This window comes from Carassius auratus, unplaced genomic scaffold, assembly GCF_003368295.1.
Source record: "Carassius auratus strain Wakin unplaced genomic scaffold, ASM336829v1 scaf_tig00001753, whole genome shotgun sequence".
NCBI lineage: Eukaryota > Metazoa > Chordata > Actinopteri > Cypriniformes > Cyprinidae > Carassius > Carassius auratus.
Genome location: NW_020523394.1, coordinates 570,918 through 594,139, shown reverse-complemented (window position 1 = coordinate 594,139; position 23,222 = coordinate 570,918). Strand labels below are relative to the sequence as shown.

At 40.1% G+C, this 23,222-nt stretch overlaps 2 protein-coding genes across 2 annotated transcripts; one reads left to right on the top strand and one right to left on the bottom strand.

Moving 5' to 3' along the window:
- Positions 1 to 9,165: 9,165 nt before the first annotated feature.
- Positions 9,166 to 18,848, top strand: LOC113069564 (uncharacterized). Its single transcript, XM_026242717.1, has 10 exons — positions 9,166 to 9,357; positions 9,661 to 9,773; positions 10,260 to 10,356; positions 11,079 to 11,186; positions 11,264 to 11,370; positions 11,479 to 11,593; positions 12,703 to 12,768; positions 12,854 to 13,043; positions 13,474 to 13,634; positions 15,390 to 18,848. The coding sequence occupies exons 2-10, from the start codon at positions 9,661 to 9,663 to the stop codon at positions 18,681 to 18,683; spliced, it is 4,251 nt and encodes a 1,416-aa protein (XP_026098502.1). The 5' UTR covers positions 9,166 to 9,357; the 3' UTR covers positions 18,684 to 18,848.
- On the bottom strand, positions 18,707 to 22,848 carry LOC113069565 (cell cycle checkpoint control protein RAD9A-like). The gene is made up of 11 exons (XM_026242718.1): positions 22,495 to 22,848; positions 22,309 to 22,379; positions 22,097 to 22,219; positions 21,758 to 21,872; positions 21,245 to 21,344; positions 21,035 to 21,141; positions 20,854 to 20,960; positions 20,047 to 20,111; positions 19,413 to 19,520; positions 19,137 to 19,335; positions 18,707 to 19,058 (listed from the first exon to the last, which is right to left on the bottom strand). Exons 1-11 carry the CDS (start codon positions 22,526 to 22,528, stop codon positions 18,936 to 18,938), a joined length of 1,152 nt encoding a protein of 383 aa, XP_026098503.1. The 5' UTR covers positions 22,529 to 22,848; the 3' UTR covers positions 18,707 to 18,935.
- Positions 22,849 to 23,222: the final 374 nt, after the last annotated feature.

The window sequence follows — 23,222 nt, the reverse complement described above, 5'->3', positions numbered from 1 at the left end:
ATGAAATAAAACAATTTTGCTTCAATAAGCAGAACAGGAATACAGTATGTGCAATGTCATCTCCATCTTAATCAGCTAAAGAGAGACAAATATTTAGGTTGATGATTTATATAGTTTTACGTCAGGGCAGTGGCGGCTCCAGACAATTTTGATTGGGGGGGCAATGGGGGGTCCTGGTCTTTTCAAGGGGGGTCTCATGAAAACCAACAAAAAATACAGTGGACATGGCTAATAACTGCTTATTACTGCTACTCAACAACAAAAACACATTTGCAATGTAAACAAATGACAGGCTACATTTGTTATTCATATCCTTCACACTTCACTTTCATGTCAGGTATATTATAGATTTTTATTGACATTGATATTTTAACATTTATTTCCAGATAGATATTATTGAGTTTACAGGCTAAAGTGGTCTTGCTGTTGTAAACACTGTTGCTATCGTAGAAAAAATATTTGCATCACATTTAAATTATAATTATATTTTAATTCATTTCTGAATTGTTTTTATTTTTATAATGATAATTCAGAGAATGAGAAAATCTGAATAAGCCTTACCAGTGTTGTGATAATTATTTTTACATGTTAAAAATAAATAAGTACTGTAATATAATAATAGTTTAGTCAAATAACATAAAAAGACCAGACCCGTCGATGCCTGTGAAACTTTTCTCCCTCAAACAGCACGTTAGTGTTACTTCTACACTACAGGCTACACACAGCAATATAAACAACGTATCTGCATGTTCTCACATCACATCGTTCTTGTAAAATAATAATAAGTAAATAAACATCAAAATCACTTCGCTGAGAATGAAACACCACTTACCAGCTGCCACGATGTTGAAAATATCCTCTAGCAATTAAAAAATGCGCGTGCAGCATGAGGAATCTTCCCGGTTGGATGAGGTCGTAGTCAGGTGAACGGTCATCATGTTGGTCATTTTATTTACGGCTAAATTATTATTAATAAATTGTACTAATATTATGATTGGGCATGGGCAGGCATTCACAAAAGTTTATGTAATTACAAAAATAATTCGAGGAAATTTTGCTTTGACAAAAGGGCACTTAAGGGGCAAAGGAGCAGGTGCTCAAGTGAACCGGTTCTTTTGGACAATTCGATCAAATAAACCAGTTGAGAAAAAAAATGGTTCACCGGTTCTTTTGCGCTCGATGTAATGCCGTCATTGGCGATGATTGCCCTTCATTCAAGCCTTCAGTTTACCCGCGCTTATAACATTAGCACAGAATCAGTTCAGAATCAATCACCAAAAGAATCAGTTCGGTTCAGATGCGCTCTGTGTCAGTCTGCTTCACACTGAATCACGCATGCGCAGTTATCATCAGCTCATCGGTTCTCGAATCGGACGCGTCCGACAGAAACGGTTCTCGGTTCAGTGTATGAATAAATGTCGGAATAATTATTATTTATTATTGTTCTGCGTAGTTTGAAGAGAAACATTTTTGGATCTTTATCCCGAATATATATATATTTTTTTTAATCAGGAAGAGGCTGGGGGGTCAAATGGGGGGTCAAGGCATTTTTTGGCAGGGTCTTGAGACCCCCCAAGACCCCCCCTGGCGCCGCCGGTGCGTCAGGGGTGCAACTGTACCCCTTATGTTGAGACTGAAACATTTGGGCTTCATGCCAAGGGAACAGATCTGTGCCATGCATAAGCCTGCTGGTAATCTCCATTCCCAATCTGTCAGATATTATGAAACTACTTGTGTTATACAAGTAAAGTAATGTTTTACAAATGCCTTCTGTATACACATTGTTTTGAGGTAGACCCAAGTTGCCTGTGTGGTTTATTATGTTTATTTAATATGATAAAATTATATTTAGGCAGAGATGCTGACTAAAGCAAGGGTGCATATATTTACAATGTTTTTATTTATTATTTTTATTGACTGATTTACCATATTTAAAACACTTTTACCCAAAAGTAATGGAGGCAGAAGTCACACAGATAGCCTATAGCGCCCTTCTGCTGGGGCGGGACATTTGCATTTGTTTATTTATTCATTTTTGTAATCATTTTTATATATAGAGATAATTCATTAATTCATCAGTCAGTGTTTAACATTCTGTCAGTTGTCAAAATGAATTAATTGCAGCACTTTTGTCATACCTAAATCGAGCTCTGTACAAAGGAAAATAATGTAAGAAAGTAATTCTATGCATTTAAATATGGTTTCAATTATAAGTGTACAACTAAAGAGAGTGCACCAGTTAGCACAGTAAAACGCAGGACAGGAAAGTTTGTTTTACTGAAATAATAACATCTCATCAGACCGCAGTTCACTGTTGTTCTACTGAAGCTCAGTTGGCATCTATAACTTTTCTGCAATGGTTTACTCGCAAGCTGAGGGAAAGCTGCTGAAATGCGTGTCTCCCATTTGTACTAGTCTCAAAGATAATAAATATATAATAAATACATTTTTGATCTCACTAAAATGCTAAAAACAGTTAGATTAAAATGTTGCATTACATTATTTTTAATAACTATGCCTTTGATTGGCCTAACCAACCCTAACCTAACTCTAACCTAAGCCCCCCGTACTGTACTGATGGGAAAATAATGAACTCTGAACATCAAAAAGTTTCTCAATCATTTACACACATATATAAAAACCCCAACTCTGACTCTTTCAATATGGAAAATCTAGTTTTAAGAAAATGTAAAATTTCAAGTTTTCAAAAAGAATCCCTAAATGAAGAATTAATACGAGTAATATTTCACTGACATTATTTAGGTTAAGGTTTTGGTTGATTCTGCTCTCTTTAGATCAGGCTTCTCTACAGGACGTCTTCGGTAGGACAGTGATCATCAGGAACCTTCTTCCACTCCTCCTGAAGAACTCTCACTGCAGAGGAGCAGCAGATGCAGGACGTCCAGCCTCCAGATCAGGACAGTCCAGTCAGCTCTTCAGCAGTGATAGTGCATCACATCTGCTGAGACAGCTGGACTGTGACGAGATCGTTGCAATTGCAAAATGCAGATAATTTTATATTATTCAACTGTTTTACGATAGCCAGTGATGCAAACAACTCAACTTTTTTGCTCAAATCTGGCCATTTTGAGAGAGAGAGAGAGAGAGAGAGAGAGATATTAAAGTTTCATGTGTGAATCAACTGCATCTGTATGTTCCTCTCTACAAACAATGAATCTGTGAGTTTTGTTACTTCAAAAACATCTTGTTGCCGAGAAATTATATATTATAATTTTTTAAAAGTTACAGGATGTTTCTGTGCTCCAGAATGTTTGTGTCCCCCTGCGTGATGTGATCTCTGTGAATCTCTCTCTCTCTCTCTCTCTGTATATTACACATACACTCCACAGGAAGGTTTGTTTTAAATAATACAACTACTGCAGTGATATTATTTCCTGGAAGGAGGTTCTTATAGTTTTTGTTTCACAATTTTAAACCATTTTAGTTTTTACACCATTTGGCTTTTTTTGCAGTTCACTTAAACAGACCTAAAGTGCTACAACTGAATTTTAAAAGCAGATTCAGCAATATCCCAATTAAAATTAAGTAATTAAAAGTAGAAGTATAATAATTATATGAGCATTAGAAACAATGGTAAAACAGTTTTAGAAAAAGTATGGCATGCCATACTGCAGGACACTGCTTTGTTAAATAATAATAATAATAATAATAATAATAATAATAATAATAATAATAATAATAATATTTTAAAGGCATCATATGATGATTTTTTAAAGATCATTATTATAATATTTTTGTATTTTGTGTAACAGAATATGCTGACATGCTTTAATGTTCAAAAAAACACATTATTTTTCAAATACTGTACATTATTATTAGGTCCTCTATGCCTCGTCTCTCTCAAACACATCGTTTTCTACAAAGTCCCTCCTTCTGGCAAGTGCTGTCTGCTCTGATTGGCCAACTGACCCAGTGCACTGTAATTGGCTGATCCATAATCATGAGCTTCATCTTTCAAAATAAATTTAAAGAGAATTAATAATGTCCCACAGTTTTACCATCAGTTTAAGCCCGAAAGAGGAACAGAGTCGCATGACAGACACAAAGATGAAGCTTGCATGGGTTTGCAGTACACAAGCCAGGAACGGTTAAAACAGCTGACTCCACTGTGTGACCACTTCTCTCTCACACACACACACACACACACACACACACACACACACACACACACACACACACACACACAGATTGGGCTGCATTGCACAAATATTTCCACATAAGCCCCTTTCACACTGCACGTTGGACCCGGAAAATTGCTGGAACATTGCCGGGTCGCCTTCAGTGTGAAAGCAAACACGTCCCGGAATTGATTCCGGTGATTTATCCCGGGTCGGGGACCTAGTAACATTGTCAGGTTCAGTCCCTGAACGAGCGCTGTGTGAACAAAAGCCAGAACTAATGCCATAAAGGGTGTGTCGTAGTGATGATGCGCATTATCGTGCGATTCTTTTAGCGAGTGTTTTGAAGGCAGATCAGCGTTCACGACAAAAAAAAAAAAAAAAAGTTACAAACTGCAATGAAGCAGCGATCAGTTAGTTCCTCACCAGATCCCTGCTGAATCTGAGATCGTTCGCCAGCTTAAGTGAATGTTAACATGCCTAGCATTTTCACCTCGTACATTACACGTAACATCCTGATGTCATATGTCTTTACGGGAACTTTATGGGTTGTTTGTGAATGCACGCACATATTCCAGGTAATTACTGGCAGTGTGAAAGAGGCATATCTAGGGACCCTGGAACACATTACCTGTGTATTTTCCGGAATTGCAGTGTGAAAGGGGCTATAGTGACATAGACATGTGGGGGGCATGTTTAAACGAGCTGTTTTAGGGGGGTGTGGCAGAGTCTTAACTATCTCTTTGGATTTGAGTCTTTGCAATTTTACAGATCTTCTTCATGCACCAAGAGCTTGTAAATTGTAACTTGTTGAAAATTTGAAAATTGCATCATATGACCCCTTTAATAGACTACATTTCTTGGACATATATCAAGAAGTTGGGGGAAGGAGAATGCGGCTCTGTCCTTGAAGGGACCCACTGTGAAGACGGCCATCAGGTGGCTGTGAAATTCCCAGCGAAGACAGAAAACAAGTCATACCTCAGCTTTGGGGAAGTCGTGGCCTAATGGTTAGAGGGTTGGACTCCCAATCGAAGGGTTGTGAGTTCTAGTCTCGGGCCGGACGGAATTGTGGGTGGGGGTAGTGCATGAACAGCTCTCTCTCCACCTTCAATACCACGACTTAGCTGCCCTTGAGCAAGGCATCGAACCCCCAACTGCTCCCCGGGCGCCGCAGCATAAATGGCTGCCCACTGCTCCGCGTGTGTGCTCACAGTGTGTGTGTGTGTTCACTGCTCTGTGTGTGTGCATTTCGGATGGGTTAAATGCAGAGCACAAATTCTGAGTATGGGTCACCATACTTGGCTGAATGTCACTTCACTTTCACTTTCACTTTCACTTTGTAATTAGACTGTGGTCTCTGTGTCACCTCCTCTCAGTCACTGTTTGCAATGTATAACATCTTAGATTAATGTAAAAGACAGAGTACAAATATTTCAATAGACAATCAAACTGAGCTAAATCCTTATTTGAGCAACCACTTCCATCTGACCATCATAAAAATGAGTCTTTCTTTTAGCCTGACCATTCCAGTCCAGTTCCTCTAGAGGTGGCTCTGACTGTCACAGCCAACCAAGACCCCCCACTGTGACCACATCACAGAGCTGCTGGATGTGCAGGACCATCCTGACCAGTACATCATGGTCTTTGGGTGGACAACGCCTTGCATGGACAATCATGATCATTGCAGGATCTTCAGTGAGGCATTGGTGCTTCATTTAATGCAGCAGGTGATTGACGCTGCTATCGTTTGCTGTTCCCGGGATCTTCCATCGGGACATCAAGATGTCCAACCTCCTGGTCAACACTGAGACTATGGAGGTCTTGTGGAACTACTCGCAGAGGGATGTGAGTTAGTTTAGTTAAATACTGCGCCATCCAATCATATTTTTAATGTTATGCCCTCTTCACAAGTTCCTCTCTCTGCCCCTGATGTCTTGTCACTGCTGCTCCAGAAGCTGCTGAGGCTAAACAAAGGTTCATCACTTGAAAAATCCCCAGTTCCTGCCATACTGTGTCCCAACGATCCTGTCAGAGGCAGCTCCAGAAGCTGCTGAGTTAAAAGAGGTCAGTGTAACAGGCACCACAGATGTCACTCAATAAGGGTTACTTATCAGAGCCAGTGATCCACGAGTCCCAGAGCTGAAGGTTCCTGCTGCCGCTGCTTCCCCATAATCCACTATGGTTCCAGAGCTCATAGCAGCTCCAGTTGTAAAGCTTCCCAGAGGTTCCTGCCATGATTGTCTGGGTCACACGGATGCCCATCATGTCCACGCAAAGGTTCCTCTCAGGATGGGAATGAAGCTGGTGTCCAAGGCAGCTTCAGTCCCAGAGCTCCTCTCTCATCCTCCCTGATCCCAGAGGATCCTGCTAAAGCCGCTCTGGTCCAAGAGGATTCTAGAAAACCTCATTCTTTACATGGCTGTGAGAGCAGAAAATATCATCTTCACTTATAACATTGGCTTCTTTTTTCACATCTTCTGCATGTTCCTCTGTGTCTTGTTCTGTGTTGCAGGATGAGCAGACGGATCTGTCTAACATACCTGGGGAGTACCTCGACATGAAGGAAGTGTTCAGTAAGTCCCGAGCTGCTTCTCTTCCTCCGCACCATCCTTACGACTGTGCTATATACTTATTGCCAGGTACGTCTCTGCCTAAGGGCAGATTATACTCTCTTTCCACTCCGGAGAGGGAGGCCATGGAGAAATATATTTCTGATTCTCTGGTAGCCAAACTCATCCTTCCTCTTCTCCTGCATGGGGGGGGGGATTCTTCTTTGTGGGGAAGAAGGACGGTTCACTGCGTCCTTGTATTGATTACCGAGGGTTGAACAGCATCACTGTAAAGAATACTTATCCTTTGCCACTGATGTCTTCAGCTTTCCAGAGGCTGCAGGGTGCTTCTTGATTCACCAAGTTAGATCTACATAACGCCTATAATTTGGTCCGCATCAGGAACGGGGATGAGTAGAAAACCGCGTTTAATACCCCCAGGGGGCACTTTGAATACTTGATTATGCCTTTCAGTCTTTCCAACTCCCCCACGGTTTTCCAGGCACTCATCAGCGATGTGCTGAGAGACATGGTTGATCAGTTCATATATGTTTACCTGGATGACATATTGATTTTTCTCTTTGTCTTTCCAGGAACATGTTCAGCACGTCAGATTAGTGCTTCAGAGGCTGTTGGAGAATGGGATTTTTGTCAAGGCGGAGAAATGCGCTTTTCATGCATGTCTGTTCCTTTTTTAGGATATATTGTGTCCTCTGAGGGGGTGCGGATGGATCCCAACAAGATGCAGGCAGTGGTTAATTGGCCAACTCCAGATTCTCGCAAGGCCCTGCAGAGGTTTCTGGGCTTTGCCAATTTTTACCGCGTTTTATTCGCAACTATAGCCAACTAGCCACGCCTCTGACAGCCTTGACCTCCACCATGACGATTTTCAGGTGGTCTAGTGCAGCTAATGTTGCATTCTCTAAACTCAAAAACTGCTTTGTTTCAGCCCCCATTCTTGTCACTCCTGATTCCTCTCATCAGTTTGTGGTGGAGATAGACTCGTCAGAGGTGGGGGTAGGTGCGGTTCTATCCCAGCGCTCCTCTGTGGACGGCAAGGTTCATCCATGCGCTTATTATTCTCATTGTTTGTCTTCCTCTGAACGTAATTACGACATTGGTAATAGAGAGTTGTTGGCAGTCAAGTTAGCCATGGAGGAGTGGCGTCATTGGTTGGAAGGTTTGGGGGTACCTTTCATTGTTTGGACCGACCACAAGAACCTTGAATATACCAGATCCGCCAAACGACTTAACTCTAGGCAGTCTTGGTGAGCAAGACTTTTTTTTTTTCCGGCCGGTTCGATTTTTCCATTTCCTATCGTCCAGGTTCCAAGAACATCAAACCTGATGCATTGTCCCGCATTTTTGACCAGTCTGAATGCCCGGTTTCTCCACAGTCCATCGTTCCACATAATTGTGTGGTTTCAATGTTGACCTAGGAAATCGAGTCGAAGGTCTACATGGCCTTAGATGGGGTAGTGCCTTTGCCCGGAAGTCCACCGGGTCATTTATTTGTGTCAGAGAAATTGTGGTCCAACATCATCTGGTCAGGTCATTGTTTCAAGGTGGTGTGTCATACAAGAGTCAATTGTACCATTTACCATTTAGCCTCGGTTTTGGTGGCAACCTATGGCTTGTGGCACTCGTCATTTTGTATTGGCCTGCTCGGTCTGTGCCAGTTGTAAGTCTTTCACTCGCTCCTTCAACCACTGTCAGTTCCTTCGAGAACTTGGTCACATATTGCACTAGATTTCTTTACAGGTCTCCCTGCCTAGCCACTACTCACTACTGGATTCTGTCGTATGATTCCCGACATTTTAAATGTTTTACAACAATTTTAATGGTTTAAACCTGTTTGTGTATATTAAAATAAATAAATAAATAAACAAACCATTAAAGATAATCACACAGTGGTGATTTGGGGCAACTTGGTGTCTTAGTAGGCCCATATGCCTGGCAAACTCCGCCCCTTTATAAAAATTAGTAGTATTTGGTCTGATTTGTCAGTACATTTTCCCAGCTGTGCTGAATGGGAATTGCCTGTTTTTACCATATAACTGGACAAAACAAATAGATTGTCATTTTTGCACATATCATTGATTTAATTGAATTGAAATGTTGTTTTTAAAATAAGTACTGGTCCCAGTTTGACTATGAAGGTTTTGTCAAATTTACCACCGTTTTGGGCTAAATCCACTTAAAACGTGAAAAGCATTTGAAGTTTTGTATGAAATACTGAATTTTTGATCTCTATGGTTCAACTCAGGTTCTTCAAAAAAAAAATACATTGATATGAGCCATTTGAAATATATTGTGAAACAGAGCCAGTGACAAATTCTCAAGTTTCCAACTTCACACTCCTTCACTTGTCCTGCAGAGTGACAAATAAAGTACAAATATTCAGTGTAGTGTCTCAGCTGATGTGATATTACCTGATGTATGTCATCATCACAGGGCACTAGTGAAACTGAAGTTTCAGTTCCTTATAATGGTTAACGGAGGATCCAACACAGCCTTTCCTCCAGCCATTAGTTATTTAAACGCACACACATACACACTCATGCACAACCACTCACTAGCTGACTTTACAGCGGAAGTCTTTGTCTTAGTTGTCTTCCCTCCCATCAGAGGACAACGGCACCTTTGAGTTTGGCAGAAGCGTGAAGGTAACTTGCTCTACTGACCATTATCTCACAACTGACTGTGTTTTTCTGTTGTTATGCTGTATCAATGATGATTCTGTGCTTATTGTGCATCAGTAAATAGGGTTTAATTCCAAATCAATACATACTTTAGGTTACACATCAGTACATACTAAAGTGTCATTTACTGTATTTTGTGTCATTCAAATGTATTAGCTTTTAAAATGGCACTTGTTTGGTAACAGAAACAGGATTGACATAGAAATCCATGTGTCATCAAACATGACATCATGTTTCTGGATGCATTTCTCTCTCACACATGCATAGATGTCTGTTAAATCAGACCATAGCAAGGATGAGGAGGGGAATCCTGTGCCGGAGGTTATGGTTGTGGAGACGAACCGTTTCGGCTTCATTATAGGGAATGGAGAAACTGACAGGTCAGTGTTGATGTCTGTTTGGGTGTTTTTTTTGCTATTTAAGTGTTTTTGACTGTATTTGTAAGCCCTAGTTGAGCACAGTGCATGCTATTAAATATATATTCTGTGGTCAAATCATTTTTGTAATGCGCTTCTAATACCGTATTACCAATATTTATAATTGTTAACTCACGATTATGTTACAGTTACCTTCCGCACCTCTTGCTCTTATTCTCTCCTTCTCAACATCCTGTCATGTTACCATAGTGACTTCTAGCCTGTCAGAGTGTGGTTTCCTGTTTTTTTGCGTGTTTGCCTCTTGTGACACTCGTGCTTTGCTCTGGTATAGGGTGCTTTGGTGAGAGTAATTTAGGAAGGAGGGTAAAGGTGTGTGATTTTCTGCTTCAGTGGAAAGTATCGTTCACACTGACTCTACAGTGATGGTAATAGTGGAGTTTGCTGCTGTATTGTGTGTGTAGGGTTGCTGATTGTGTGTGTTGTTGACAGTGATGCTCCATGTCCTGAGTTAGTGAGACACAGAGAGTCCAAGTGGCTCAACCTCATCACTCAATGGGAGCAAGTGATGGAGAAAAAGAGCAACAAGGTGTGTCTATCTTGCTATACAATACTTGTGTGTAAAACTGTATATAAAATCATATCTACATTTGGCACCATATTAACTTGTGCCCCCCATCCATATCGAGGGACCAGAATATCATTCACACATTTATTTATTTATTTATTCAAACATGGAGTCCCAGCAATATCTGAGCACTATAATCACACGGAACAGCATCTGTCAGGCCAACTCTAATGTTGTTGGGGCAAGATTTGCATGGACATGCAACACATTTCATCCAAAAAATGCTAAACCTTTTTTTTTTTTTTTTGTCATGCAATTATAAAATTAGAAATGTTTTGCCAACCCCTTGTGGGTTAATGCAATAAATAAAGTCCAAACCATCAAACTAGTTTTGAAAATAAATGTATTCAGCTGTTGATGATCCTGTTTGATTCTTCTTGCCTTGATTCGTCTGCTGATTTTTGTGTGAGACCTCATATGTCATTGTCAGTCGGCCTACATATGATACAGGATGTTGAATGTCAAACACCGCAGACTGGGTGCCAAATTCTTCTTTATGTACCTTGACCAATCATACATTTTGTTGGATCATTATATTTAATGCAAAAGTAATTAATAACAAAATGTTTTATCCAACATGCTAAAATTACCAAAAATCCTCCAAAGGTCATCTGCAGGTCAAAACATCTTTCATAGTCTTAGAACAGCTGACTGCATCGCTCAGCTCTCTTTCTTTGTCTCAGGTCAAAGGTCAGTGTCAGAAGGGCATCCCAGCATCCGTCAGGGCGAAGGGCTGGCCACTGCTCTGTGGAGCTAAGGATAGAAAAGAAAAAAGTCAAGGACTCTATAAAGTAAGTGATTTGGTCATATTTGTATCCTATTTTGAATATACTCATATACAAGGCCTGTTTCTCCTCTGCTCGTCTAGCGTCTCGTCACAGCTCCAGATCATCAGGGATGGACTGATATCATCAAAAGAGACACAGACAGACAATTTCCATTCCATGAGATGTTCCAGTCCAAAGACGGTCATGGGTACTAATACTGCCTTTCCCTTCCTGTTCAATGTGCTCTGCAGCATCATAATTCACAAGATTAGTCATAAAGCTCTCGTTCTCATTCGGTGTCTGTCTGCTCTCTCAGTCAGAAGGACTTGCTGGAGGTCCTGAAAGCGTACACTCAGCATCGTCCAGACGAGGGCTACTGTCAGGCGCAGGGTCCAGTGGCTGCTGTCCTTCTGATGAACATGCCTGCCGAGGTACCGCTTCTGTCATTATAATTTACCTGGTTATACAGTTAATAACAAAGAGCTATTAAAGATTAAACAAACAAATAATATGCAAAACCTACATTTATAATGTACACCACCATTCAAACATTTGGGGTCATTTTTCGAAAGTCTCTTATGCCCACCAAGTCTGCATTATCTGAGAATACAGTAAAATGTGAAATATTTTTACAATTGTACATTTTAAATGAGTAAATGTATAATATATTGTAAAATGTAATTTATTTCTGTGATCAAAGCTGAATTTTCTGCAACATTACTCCAGTCTTCAGTGTCACGATTCTTCAGAAATCATTCTAATATGCTGATTTGCTGCTCAAGAAAAAATTATTATTATAATAATATAATATTATAATAATTATTATTATCAATGTTGAAAAAGCTGCTTTATATATATATATATATATATATATATATATATATATATATATATATATATATATATATATATATATTTAAACCATGATAATTTCTTTTCAGAATCCCTTGAATAAAAAAATAAATAAATAAAAAATTCTTTTGAGCAATTTAATGCATCTTTGGTGTATTAAATTATTTAAAAATTAAAAAAAAAATATTTTACCTGTTTTTTTTATAGCATGTAAAACAAATTATGCAATTTCAGACAGTCATTTATTGCCACATGACCTCAATATTATTATTTAAAGGCATAGTCCACCCAAAAATGAAATGTTAGTCACAAAAGAACATATTTTGAAGAATGTTTCTTTTTTGAAGAAACAGACAGTAGCCAGTGGCCAATGACTTTCATTGAAGAAGAAAAAACACTGCGGAAGTCAGTAGCTACCTGCAGCTTTTAGTGTTACCGACATTCTTCAGAATATCTTCTTTTGTGTTCAACAGAAGAAAGAAATTCATACAGGTTTGAAACAAATAGAGGGTGAGTAAATGATGATGACAGAGTTTTCATCTTTGTGAGAACCGCCCCTTAAAAATTTAATTCCACGATTGGTGTCCAGCTATTATAGCTGAAACTGTTATGTATTGGCTACCGCAGGAATAGTTTAATTGCTCGTATCCTTGATGCTTAATATGGCCTAATTGCTTGCTTTGTTTAGGAGGCGTTCTGGTGTCTGGTGCAGATTAGTGAGCTCTACCTCCCTGGATACTACAGCCCTCTGCTGGTAGGGCATCTTTAGAGTAACCATGAAAACAGCTGTTAAATGTGTGTGAAAATGCTAATAGGCTTTTATTTTTATTTCTATTCAGGAAGGTGTTTTATTCGATGCTGCTGTCCTCTCAAGTGTGTTAAAAAAACAGTGTCCTGCCGCACACAAACACCTACAGAATCAGGGGGTGGAGCCTCTCATGTTTGCCACTGATTGGCTGATGTGTCTGTACAGCCGTCACCTGCCCTTCGACACTCTGCTCAGAGTCTGGGATCTCTTTTTCTGCTGTGGTTAGTTTTTCAACTACATATTTGCATGATTTAAAGGTGCACTAAGTAACTGTTGGTTTGATTGTGGTCTTGGACGTTATACTGACACCTATTGGCTTGGATGGCAAATCATGCAAAAATATTCAGAGACTGGATGCCACTGTTGCAACATTTGTCACCATTTGTTAAGCAACAGTAAGTGTCCGATAGTGTTTGCTTGCTTCCGTTGAACAGTGTGAAACAGGCCATGTGATTTCAGCAGGGTGGTAAGCACAGCACAACTTGCTTTATGCAGAATAAAACATTTGCTAGGCCACTAATACTTCAAAAGTCAAAAGTACCATCCCTTCTTCAGTTGTATGCTGAGTGCACCTTTATTTTATTACACCTCTTGCCATGTTGAGCTGTTGTTGAAGTCCATGCATTGACCACAGCTCGTGTGTGTTTGCAGGTGTGCGTGTTTTGTTTCAGGTCGCTGTGGTGCTGGTGCGCCGCTGTCTGGGAGAAGGACGCCTGCGGAAAGAGTGTGACGGACAGATGGAAACCCTGGAAAGACTGCGAGGTGTTAAACAGCGTGTTCAGCATGAGCAGGCTGATGCCTTTATCCATGAGGTAAAATATTACTGATTATTTCAACTCATCTGAATGAAGGCCTGTTCACACCATAATGTATCTCTGTATGGTTCGATTTTAATTTGAATGAAGCCTGATAGCTTAGCCTATACAACACTTTACTTTAAACAATAATGACAATATTCACAAGAATCTTTAATGTAATTTTGTGTTTAATGTGTAAATATTTGTGTTATGATCAATGTTATGTTATTTCATATTGTTTAACACTTTTATCAAGTATTTTTTTTGTCCAGTGTATTTTATTATGCACTATATAGTAAGAATTGATATACATATTTTAAATTAATGTCATTTGTGTGTACTTAGTTTATTAGTTGACGGAGACCTGATTTCTCACAACACCAGCTCTCTTATCTCTTGTACTTGGTATTGTTATATAAACACCATAGCGAATACAATAGCGTTCTGGCTATTATAACCTTTATAATGGCAGTGAATGGGTGATAAGATTTGGAAGCCCAATAACGAGCATCCATCCATCATAAAAAGTGCTCCACACGACTCCGGGGTTTTAAAATAAAAGGCCTTTTGGAGCTAAAAATTTGCATCGCCGCTCTCTCATGAAAGCGAGTATGACCATTAGCGAAAGCAGAAAATATGAAAATTTTTCGTACTCAAACACAATGGGTCTCATTCATGAAACACGAGCAGAACAAATATTTGTGTAAATCGTGTGTAAAGGGGTTCTGGCGTAAATTCTCGGATTCATTAAAATGTTTGAATTTTCCAAATGTTAGTTGGTACGAAAGAAATCTACACCTACTCCCAGACACGCGTTAACAGTGCGTTTAACATCCGAAAGTTTTGCTCATTAATAAGTCAGCATTTTAATTCACCTTAATTGGCTACATATTTACACAGCATTTAGTAACAATATTAGATATAGTAATTACATACGGGTTTTCTTTTTACTTTTATTATAAGAGCCAGTAACAGCATCTGCAAACGGAACACTTAAATCAAATAATTAATTGCTTTCAGTAGGGCTGGGCAAAATACTAGTCACTTAATTGTTATGGAAATTCGTTTTTTGCAGGTGTGATGATACAGATGAAACTCCATTGACAGCATCTGTAATATGCTGCCGTTTTTAGGACCCGATACGCAACTATGTATTCTTGAAAAAATAAAATGTGGTGTTTTGAATGAACTTCTGATAATAAAACTTCAATTTCTGCATCTGAAAATGTTTTCTTTTTCATTCGCTTTTGAGAAGACATGTTGAAATCCTTCGTTTGGTGTCATAATATAATGCCCATATATAGGTGTCGGTCGGATTTAATGGGCGGGATTTATGGCAATTGAGAATGAGCGTGCACACGCGTCCCATTTACGACTGATTGGAATTCATTAACACACACACACACACACACACCACTCTCAAATCTGACATTTACAAAGTATTTGTGAATCAGGAGAAGAGTTTTCGGGGAAGGTCTCTTTATGCGCAAATCATGTATCACATATTTACTCATATATTTACGAATGTTTTATGAATGAGACGCATTGATTGTAGTTTGTCACATGTATTCAATTCAATGACCAACAGAAAATTGCTTGTTATGAAAGTGATTTCTGTGTGAGCTGTACTTCACACATCACTACACTATTGACAATGGACCCACATCTAATTTTGCCAATGCAACCATGCAAAAGCTTTAATTGTGTTGGAGTGAACAGGCTTTAATTCCTGATAGACTTCTTTACTCTAAACCACTGTTATACCCTCAGGTATGCTCGGTGTCCCTGTCCTTGGCGGACCTGCAAAAACAAACTGAGAAAGAGCTGGAGAAATGGAAAAAAGAGAGACCAAATTCGACCTTTGACCCGCGAGGACGCTGTCACGGATACAGAATGGCATGGGAGAGAGCGCAGGACAAACAAAAGGAACATGAAAAGAAGGAGCGACCGAAGGGGAGCCTGACTCTTCCTCTCATGCGCTCACATTCTTCTCTTTCTCCTTCAATCCTGCGCAAGAAATGGAGGAAGAGGAGCAGTAAGACTGACACAGAGGAGTGGGACGGAGGGGGGAGAAAATTCTCGCAAAGTGTGATGGAGGAGAGCGACGAGGAGGAGGTGAGGAGGAGGAGTGTGTGCGGTATCGTTGGGGAGCAAAGGGCCAAAAGGGACAGGCTAGCAGACGAACTCTGCACACACAAAGATCACAGCACACATCCCAACATCTCAGTGGTGGTGTCCTCCGCTATTGACTGTGATGTTTTTGAGACGGAGCATACAGAAACATCTTTAAACCAACGAAAAGATAATACAGAAACAACACGAGGTGAAGAGAAAGACAGGACCACTGGGTGTGAGGTCGAGGAAAGCATACAGACACATCATCACATACAGGACACAAATCAAGATGTACAGTGTACAGAAATGCAAGGACAGAATATAGAAAAAGAGAAAATTCAAGATGATCAGAACACAAACCAAACCGAACAGAATACAGGCGAACAGACGTGTCAGGATGAACAGACTGAGAGAAATTTAGAGACAGGTGGGGAAAGTACATCACAGGAAGAAGACACACAGACTGACTCCAGTAAACAGGGAGAGGAAATACGAACAGATTGCTGCAAACAAGAAGAAGAAACTGAAGGTGTGTTCCCAAACATCATAGTGACTGAAGAAAATGAGGAAAATAGCCCAGAGAAAGAGGTACAGATACATGTTGTCCAGTATCGAACATCTAGAGATCAACAGGAACATTTGGAAAGGCCAGAAGACAGTTTGTTCATCCACACAGCTATAGAGGAAGCTGAGGAGACTCGGTTTGTTTGTGAAAACCGTGCTGATGCCGACAAGGAGGAAGGAATTCAGCAAGAGTTTGATGTACGCCCTGAGGAGACCATAGAGATATCAGACCCGTTAAAGATGTATGAGGAGAAAGATGACAAGATATTGGAGGATGACAGACAAGATCTAAGCTTAGAAGAGAGTGCTGGTAAAGAAACATTGCACCCATCTGAAGCAGCGCTAACATCAACCTCTTTAAAAATAGAACAAGAAAGTGAAACCGAGAATCTGGATAGATCAGCAGATCCTCTACAGCAATCCCAATGTGACCTAGAGCACAGTGACATGGACGCTACTGTTACTTCCGAAGAGATGGAGCATTGTCCAACAGATTCCACAGTGGAGGATGCAGTAGGATCTGGCAACCCGGAGCAAAGCGAAGTGGATTCTGCTGATGGCACCATCATCCTTGAACCTCAGGAGGAGGATGTATCAGTAGCATCTACACACTCTGTTGGCACATGTAGTAATAAAGAAATCATTGAGATCAATCCCAAAAATAGTGAAGTAAATGAATCACTTGAAGCTGAAAATACAGCATGTTGTGAAGCCAATACTGATGAATCATGCAATCGCACAACCAATGTAGAGGATGATATTTGTAGATCGGTTTATGGAGACAGCACCCAAATACATGCTGCTCCTGGATCAGGAAATCCTGAATGCAACAGAATAGACATCACTGCTCAATCTGGCAACCCAGAGAACAACAGTGTGCCTGTTACAACTGAATTTGGCAACACGGAGAGCCACAATGTGCCTGATACAAATGAATCTGGCAACCCAGAGAGCAGTAATGTGCCTGAATCAAGTGAATCTGGCAACCCAGAGAGCAGTAATGTGCCTGAATCAAATGAATCTGGCAACCCAGAGAGCAACAATGTGTCCGTTTCAAATGAATCTGGCAACCCAGAGAGCAACAATGTGTCCGTTTCAAATGAATCTGGCAACCCAGAGAGCAACAATGTGCCTGATACAAGTGAATCTGGCAACCCAGAGAGCAACAATGTGCCTGATACAAGTGAATCTGGCAACCCAGAGAGCAACAATGTGCCTGATACAAGTGAATCTGGCAACCCAGAGAGCCACAATGTGTCCGTTTTAAGTGAATCTTGCAACCCAGAGAACAACAATGTACCCATTTCAAGTGAATCTGGCAACCCAGAGGATTCTGCTGTTGGCAACCTTGAAAACAATGATGTGCATGTTACAACTGGATCTGGCAACCCTGCATGCAAAATGACAGATGTTACTACTGAAACTGAAAAGCCAGAAAGCGATGGCATGGAAATTGCTGTTGGATCTGACAATTCAGAGAGCAATATAGTTGGTTCTCCTGTTCAAAACCCAGAATATAATGATGTGCAAGTTACAGCTGGATCTGGCAACACACACAGCAATATTGTGGATTCTGCTGTTGAATCCGGCGACCCGGATCACAAAGAAGTGCATTTCACAACTGAATCAGACAACTCAGAGACCAGCAGAGAGAATGTATCCACTGGATCTACCAACCCAAAACACAATGAAGTTCCTTCTACAAGTGAATCTGGCAACAATATATTAGATTCTGCTGTTGGATCTGGCAACCCAGATTACAAAGGTGATCATTTCACAACCGGATCTGACAACTCAGAGACCAGCAGAGAGTCCCTCTCTTCAATTCCATCTTCAAAATCCCCAAACGTCCCACCAGCTCACCTCTGCGTGCGCAGGACTTCCAGCTCGAGGGTTTCCTATCCCACAATCCTCTCTGAGGACACCTTCAAAGAGCCCCAGCAGCAAGAACTCACAAAATCAGAACAGACAACAGACACACCAACACAAGACCCACACGCTCAGCCCAACTCACTGACAAAGGCAGGCACCCCAAAACGTCTGGGTCTGTTTCGCCGTCTCCGAGGGGAGACCAGTAAAGCCCCCGTCCCCAAAATCCTCATCCAGGACTTCAGCGATAAAGAGGAGGGGCTGACGGCGAAAGAGAGGAGGAGGAGAAAGAGAGAGAAAGAGCGAAAAGAAAGAGAAGAGAAAGACAGAAAGAAACAAGAGAAGGAAATGGAAAAGGACAAAGAAAAAGAAAGGAAGAAGCCTCAGACAAGAGGAAAGAGCTTCCAGGTGCTCAGCAGGAAGGGAGCAGATAATGCTGTGTCCCCCGGGAACAGTAACTCTCAGACATCTCACGCCAGGAGAAACTCGGCCCCTTTTTCTGACGGTTATTTTTAAATAATCAGAGACTCGATCACACGTTTGTATTTCCCAGTGGGAGTGAGATGTTTTAATGTGACTTGTGCAATGATCTAACGTGGCCTGTTATATTCACCGCTTCATCTCTTAGTTTAAAACCATAATTATTTTCACAGAAAAATAAAATCAGGAGGAGACATCTGTGTGTGCATGTATACAGCAGTCTTTGTGAGGTTAGATGTGGGAGGGTTTTTTCCACATCCTTTACGTCTGAGTTCAGTCGATGGGCGGTTATGATGTTTCTGTCTGATTTTCGTCTTCACTGTCGCTTGCGAGCACTTCCTGGCTCGGCATCGTCTGATTGGGCAACTGAGAGGGAGTGGGCAGAACTGAACCGAAGAAAAGCGAACAAAACTGAAAGGAAAGAAAGCAGGGACTGAATACTGGGTTTTATAGTTTTAAACAAATGACTCATTTAAATAATTATTGCACCTTTTTGTTGGGAGGTCCGTCTGCAAGTGCTTGCTCGTCCTCCTCCTCTTCAATGTATGAGTGCTTTCTGTTATTGGTGGGCCGTGGTGGGGATGTGGGTACATGTGATGGTCCAGGAAGTTCACTGCTCTCCATGGCAATGAGAAACGAGTCCATGTCGTCGCTCATGAAGTCATCAGGTGGTTGTTCTGTGTCAGGGCTATGAGAGAAGCAGTATAAAAGTAACAGATATAAGGTTTTTAAGACTATACTCCATATTTTCTGATTCTTACTTACTGTTTTGTGTCGGGGTTGACGTGGTTCTTTGGATGCGAGTCCTCTGACAGTGTAGCGAGGACAAAATTTGCCTCCAGAACACTGTCTGCTACACTCAGGATAACTGGACTTAAACACAACCACAGACACACAAAGGTGAGAATACACCAATGCACTGCCGTTTAAAAGTGCGGAGTAAATAAGATTTGTTTTTAATAAACACAAGCTTTTATTTAGCAAGGATGCATTAAACTGATCAAAATTGACAGTGAAGACATGTTACTAAATATTGAAATTAAATCAGTTCTTTTGAAATTTCGATTCATTAAAGAAAGGAAAAAAACATTATGCAGCACGGCTGTTTTCAACATGGATAACAATAAGAAATGTTTCTTAAACATCAAATCAGTATATCAGAATGATTTCTGAAGGATCATGTGACACTGAAGACTGGAGCAATGATGCTGAAAATTCAGCTTTAAATAACATTTAAAATTGTAGTAATATTTAACAATATCATTGTTTATACTGATCAAATTAATTCTAATTCAGCCTTGGTGAGGCATCTTTCAAAAATATTTCCATATCCAAACTTTGAAAATAAGCTATTTGAACAAAAAGTTGTGAACTAGTTCATAAGCAAATAGAAACTAACCTGCCTGGCTCGTCAAAATACATCGAGACTGGAAGACCAGATGAGTCCGCGAACACAAGCAAACCCTGATGGAAAACCAGAGAGACAACAACAGTTGTTTTAATGCTATAGCATTCTATGGTTATTTTAATAGCAAAATTAAGGTTAAAATATATTCATATATAAAACATCTTATAACCCATTTAATATGTTTAAGATCCATTCTTAATTTTGCAACCCTCTACAGACACCTTGGCAATAGAATTGTTAACTCGTCAGAAAGTCTGAAAATTAAATTAAATTTGACCCCATTTATGTTTTTACTATAACAGAAATCCCTTATTTTTTTTAAACAAATGTTGAAAATCCTTAAAAAAAGGAGGCTCCAAAATAACATTTTGAAATAACCGTTGTACATAACACACACACACACACACACACACACACACACACACACAAATACATATATATTTATAAAGAGAGAGAGAGAGGGAGGGAGAGAGAGAGAGAGAGAGCGAGAGAGAGAGAGATATCCAGTCAAAGTATTTGCACTAAAAAACGGTGTTTTATAATTAAGACAATACATCATAATAATATGATAAGAAATACCAGTTTGCAATATCAAGCAGAATAGCAAGCTGTTTTGTACAGATAAAAGTAACTGGATGCAGATGAAACCGAAGCCTCAGCACATTCAGATTACAAATATCCTCACTCAAGGTAAACAGAAGTTTGATGTTGGGCCCTTAAATGTCGCTTCAATCAGATATTTGTCAAATCTTTAAGGCCTGTCTTTGTTAGTGAATATGTGTGTGAGAACACACTCACCCTGAGCTCTTTGAGGCAGAAGGTGACGCTGGTCTGAGAGCCGACGGAAAAATGATCAAACTCCTCCGAGCTCAAACACAGTTCAGTCATCATTGCTCTGAGAGAGTCTGAGAGAGGAAAACAGTTTGGACTTGATTCATTTCATGCATATCATAAGAATACAGACGGACATGACTGATACCTGCACCATCCTCCACGTGGTTCCTGAGCCACACGCGATCACTGCTCACTGACAGATTCACCTCCTCCAGAGACGGAGGGAAGTGCAGAACTGTGTCCACCATCAACCTACAGTGGACATACAAGTACAACAGAAAAATGATTAAACAGACTCTGAATGGGAATGCAGATGGCTTGATATTAACATTGAGGTGTTAAAATGAATGTAAACCTGGGTTGAGCCTGCAGCACGTTTGCACAGCTCTCTTTATCAAACACGGCCTGCAAACTCTCACAGTCCTGAAAGGACAAATTGTGTGTTTTCAAGAGCCCTGCAACAAACACACACAGTTTAGGCGAAAATACTGTAAAACATGTCATTTCAATGCAAGATTTTGAATCTATTTAGAAAAAAAATACATGTATTACTGACTGATTACTATGCCATAACAAAGGTTAATCAAGTCAATTGTATTTGTATAACACTTTTCATAATTCTCACTTCAAAGCAGCTTTAGAAAAAAAAAAAAACCATCATAATCATATTTAGCAGATAAGAACTGGCCGAAAATATAGTAAACACTCTGTGATGATATAAACAATCAAGCATTTGAGATTTCTCGCTTTGTGTGAGTATGCTGTATGCTTGCAGGCAAAGTTGACCACTTGCATATTCAACTTTATATATAGAGCTGTGCGAAAACATATATTTACATTTAATGCTACTAACAAAAGCTGTTTTTACCATGTTTACAGTGCAGAGTTATGGTCAGCCGACTCTTTTCACTTTTCAACTGAATACGGCATTTTTCTACAGAGCGATCCAGAGACGCCAGGGACTTGAACACAGCCTGAACGCTCTGAAGAACACAAGACAAACACAGACCAGCAGGAAAACATTCCCATCAAGACTTTGCCGTACATTACGAAGTTCCTTTTTACAGTTTAGCCTGACTGAAAAAACAGCACAAGCAATATATAAACAACATTGTAGTCTATAAGTGATGCATGAACAGGTATTTAGCTTATTAAAATCATAAAGAGGAACTGTAGGGATGGAATGAACAGGACCAGGAAATGTCACCTTGATGGGCATCTTGCAGCGGAAGCTATGATCTGCAGGAGCCTGATATCTCTGGAAGAAGAGAGGAGACAGCAGGAAGCAGGCGAAGGCTGAGCGGGATGAGTTGACAGACCGCAGGGCCAACTAAAATCACAGGACACACACACATTACACATCATCTCAACACCTCACATCTGGCTAAACAATAACAAACACCTGGAACAAACACGTACCCCATCGTCCACAGACTCCAGATACAGCTCCTCTCCGATTCTGGACAGGGAATGTATGGCTTTGGCTAAAACTACAACAAGTGTGGATCAGTATTCTTCTATTCATAAAGTCATTTGATAAACATGCACGAGAAGCCTATGTTACACCACTTAAGTTTTTAATGCAGCTTTGACGTCGGTTATTACCTTTCACGTTTCCTCCGGTAGCAACACAATCCATTATGTTTTGCTTTTGAGCAATATTACTTTTAAACAGAGTTTACATAAAGTTTCCAGCGCCAGGAGCAGAAGTTTTAATGACGAACCACGGAATCGTCCACATGACACCAGTGGCCATTATAACGCAGGAAATTAATCGTGAAGAAAAGTTAAGAGCTGTTTTCTCTTATCGCGTAACAGATGGTACACCATTCAGACAAAAGTAAATTTATTGTAAGCGGATATTACTTCAAGGATTTGGCAGGTGTGCGCCACTGTTTACTTCGAATCCGACATGAGGCGCGTATTTTCTGCTCTGGCCAATCAGCGCGAGGGATTGGATAGACGGCGTCTGCGTCATCACGAAGCGCCCGCGTACGAAACGAAAGAATACAACGAACAGCATATGCAAGCCTAAATAAAGAGTTTAAATATGAGCAACAAGTTCTGCCTCTCAATGTAAATCATAATACAGTTCCTGTAAAAGCAGCACCATCTCACGATTAATATTGCTTATGTTAAACCATTAAACGAGGCGCATTCTCACTATAAAATAAACACCCGTTCAAAACAAAAAATATCTTAGACTAATAAGGGTCTTTTACGGCAAATTACAATCTTGAATAGTACATAAAATTGCATTTTGTTTTGATAGTGTGTACTTTAGTGGAAGTTAACATGATATTGTTTGATGTGAATCTGAATTGTTTGATGCA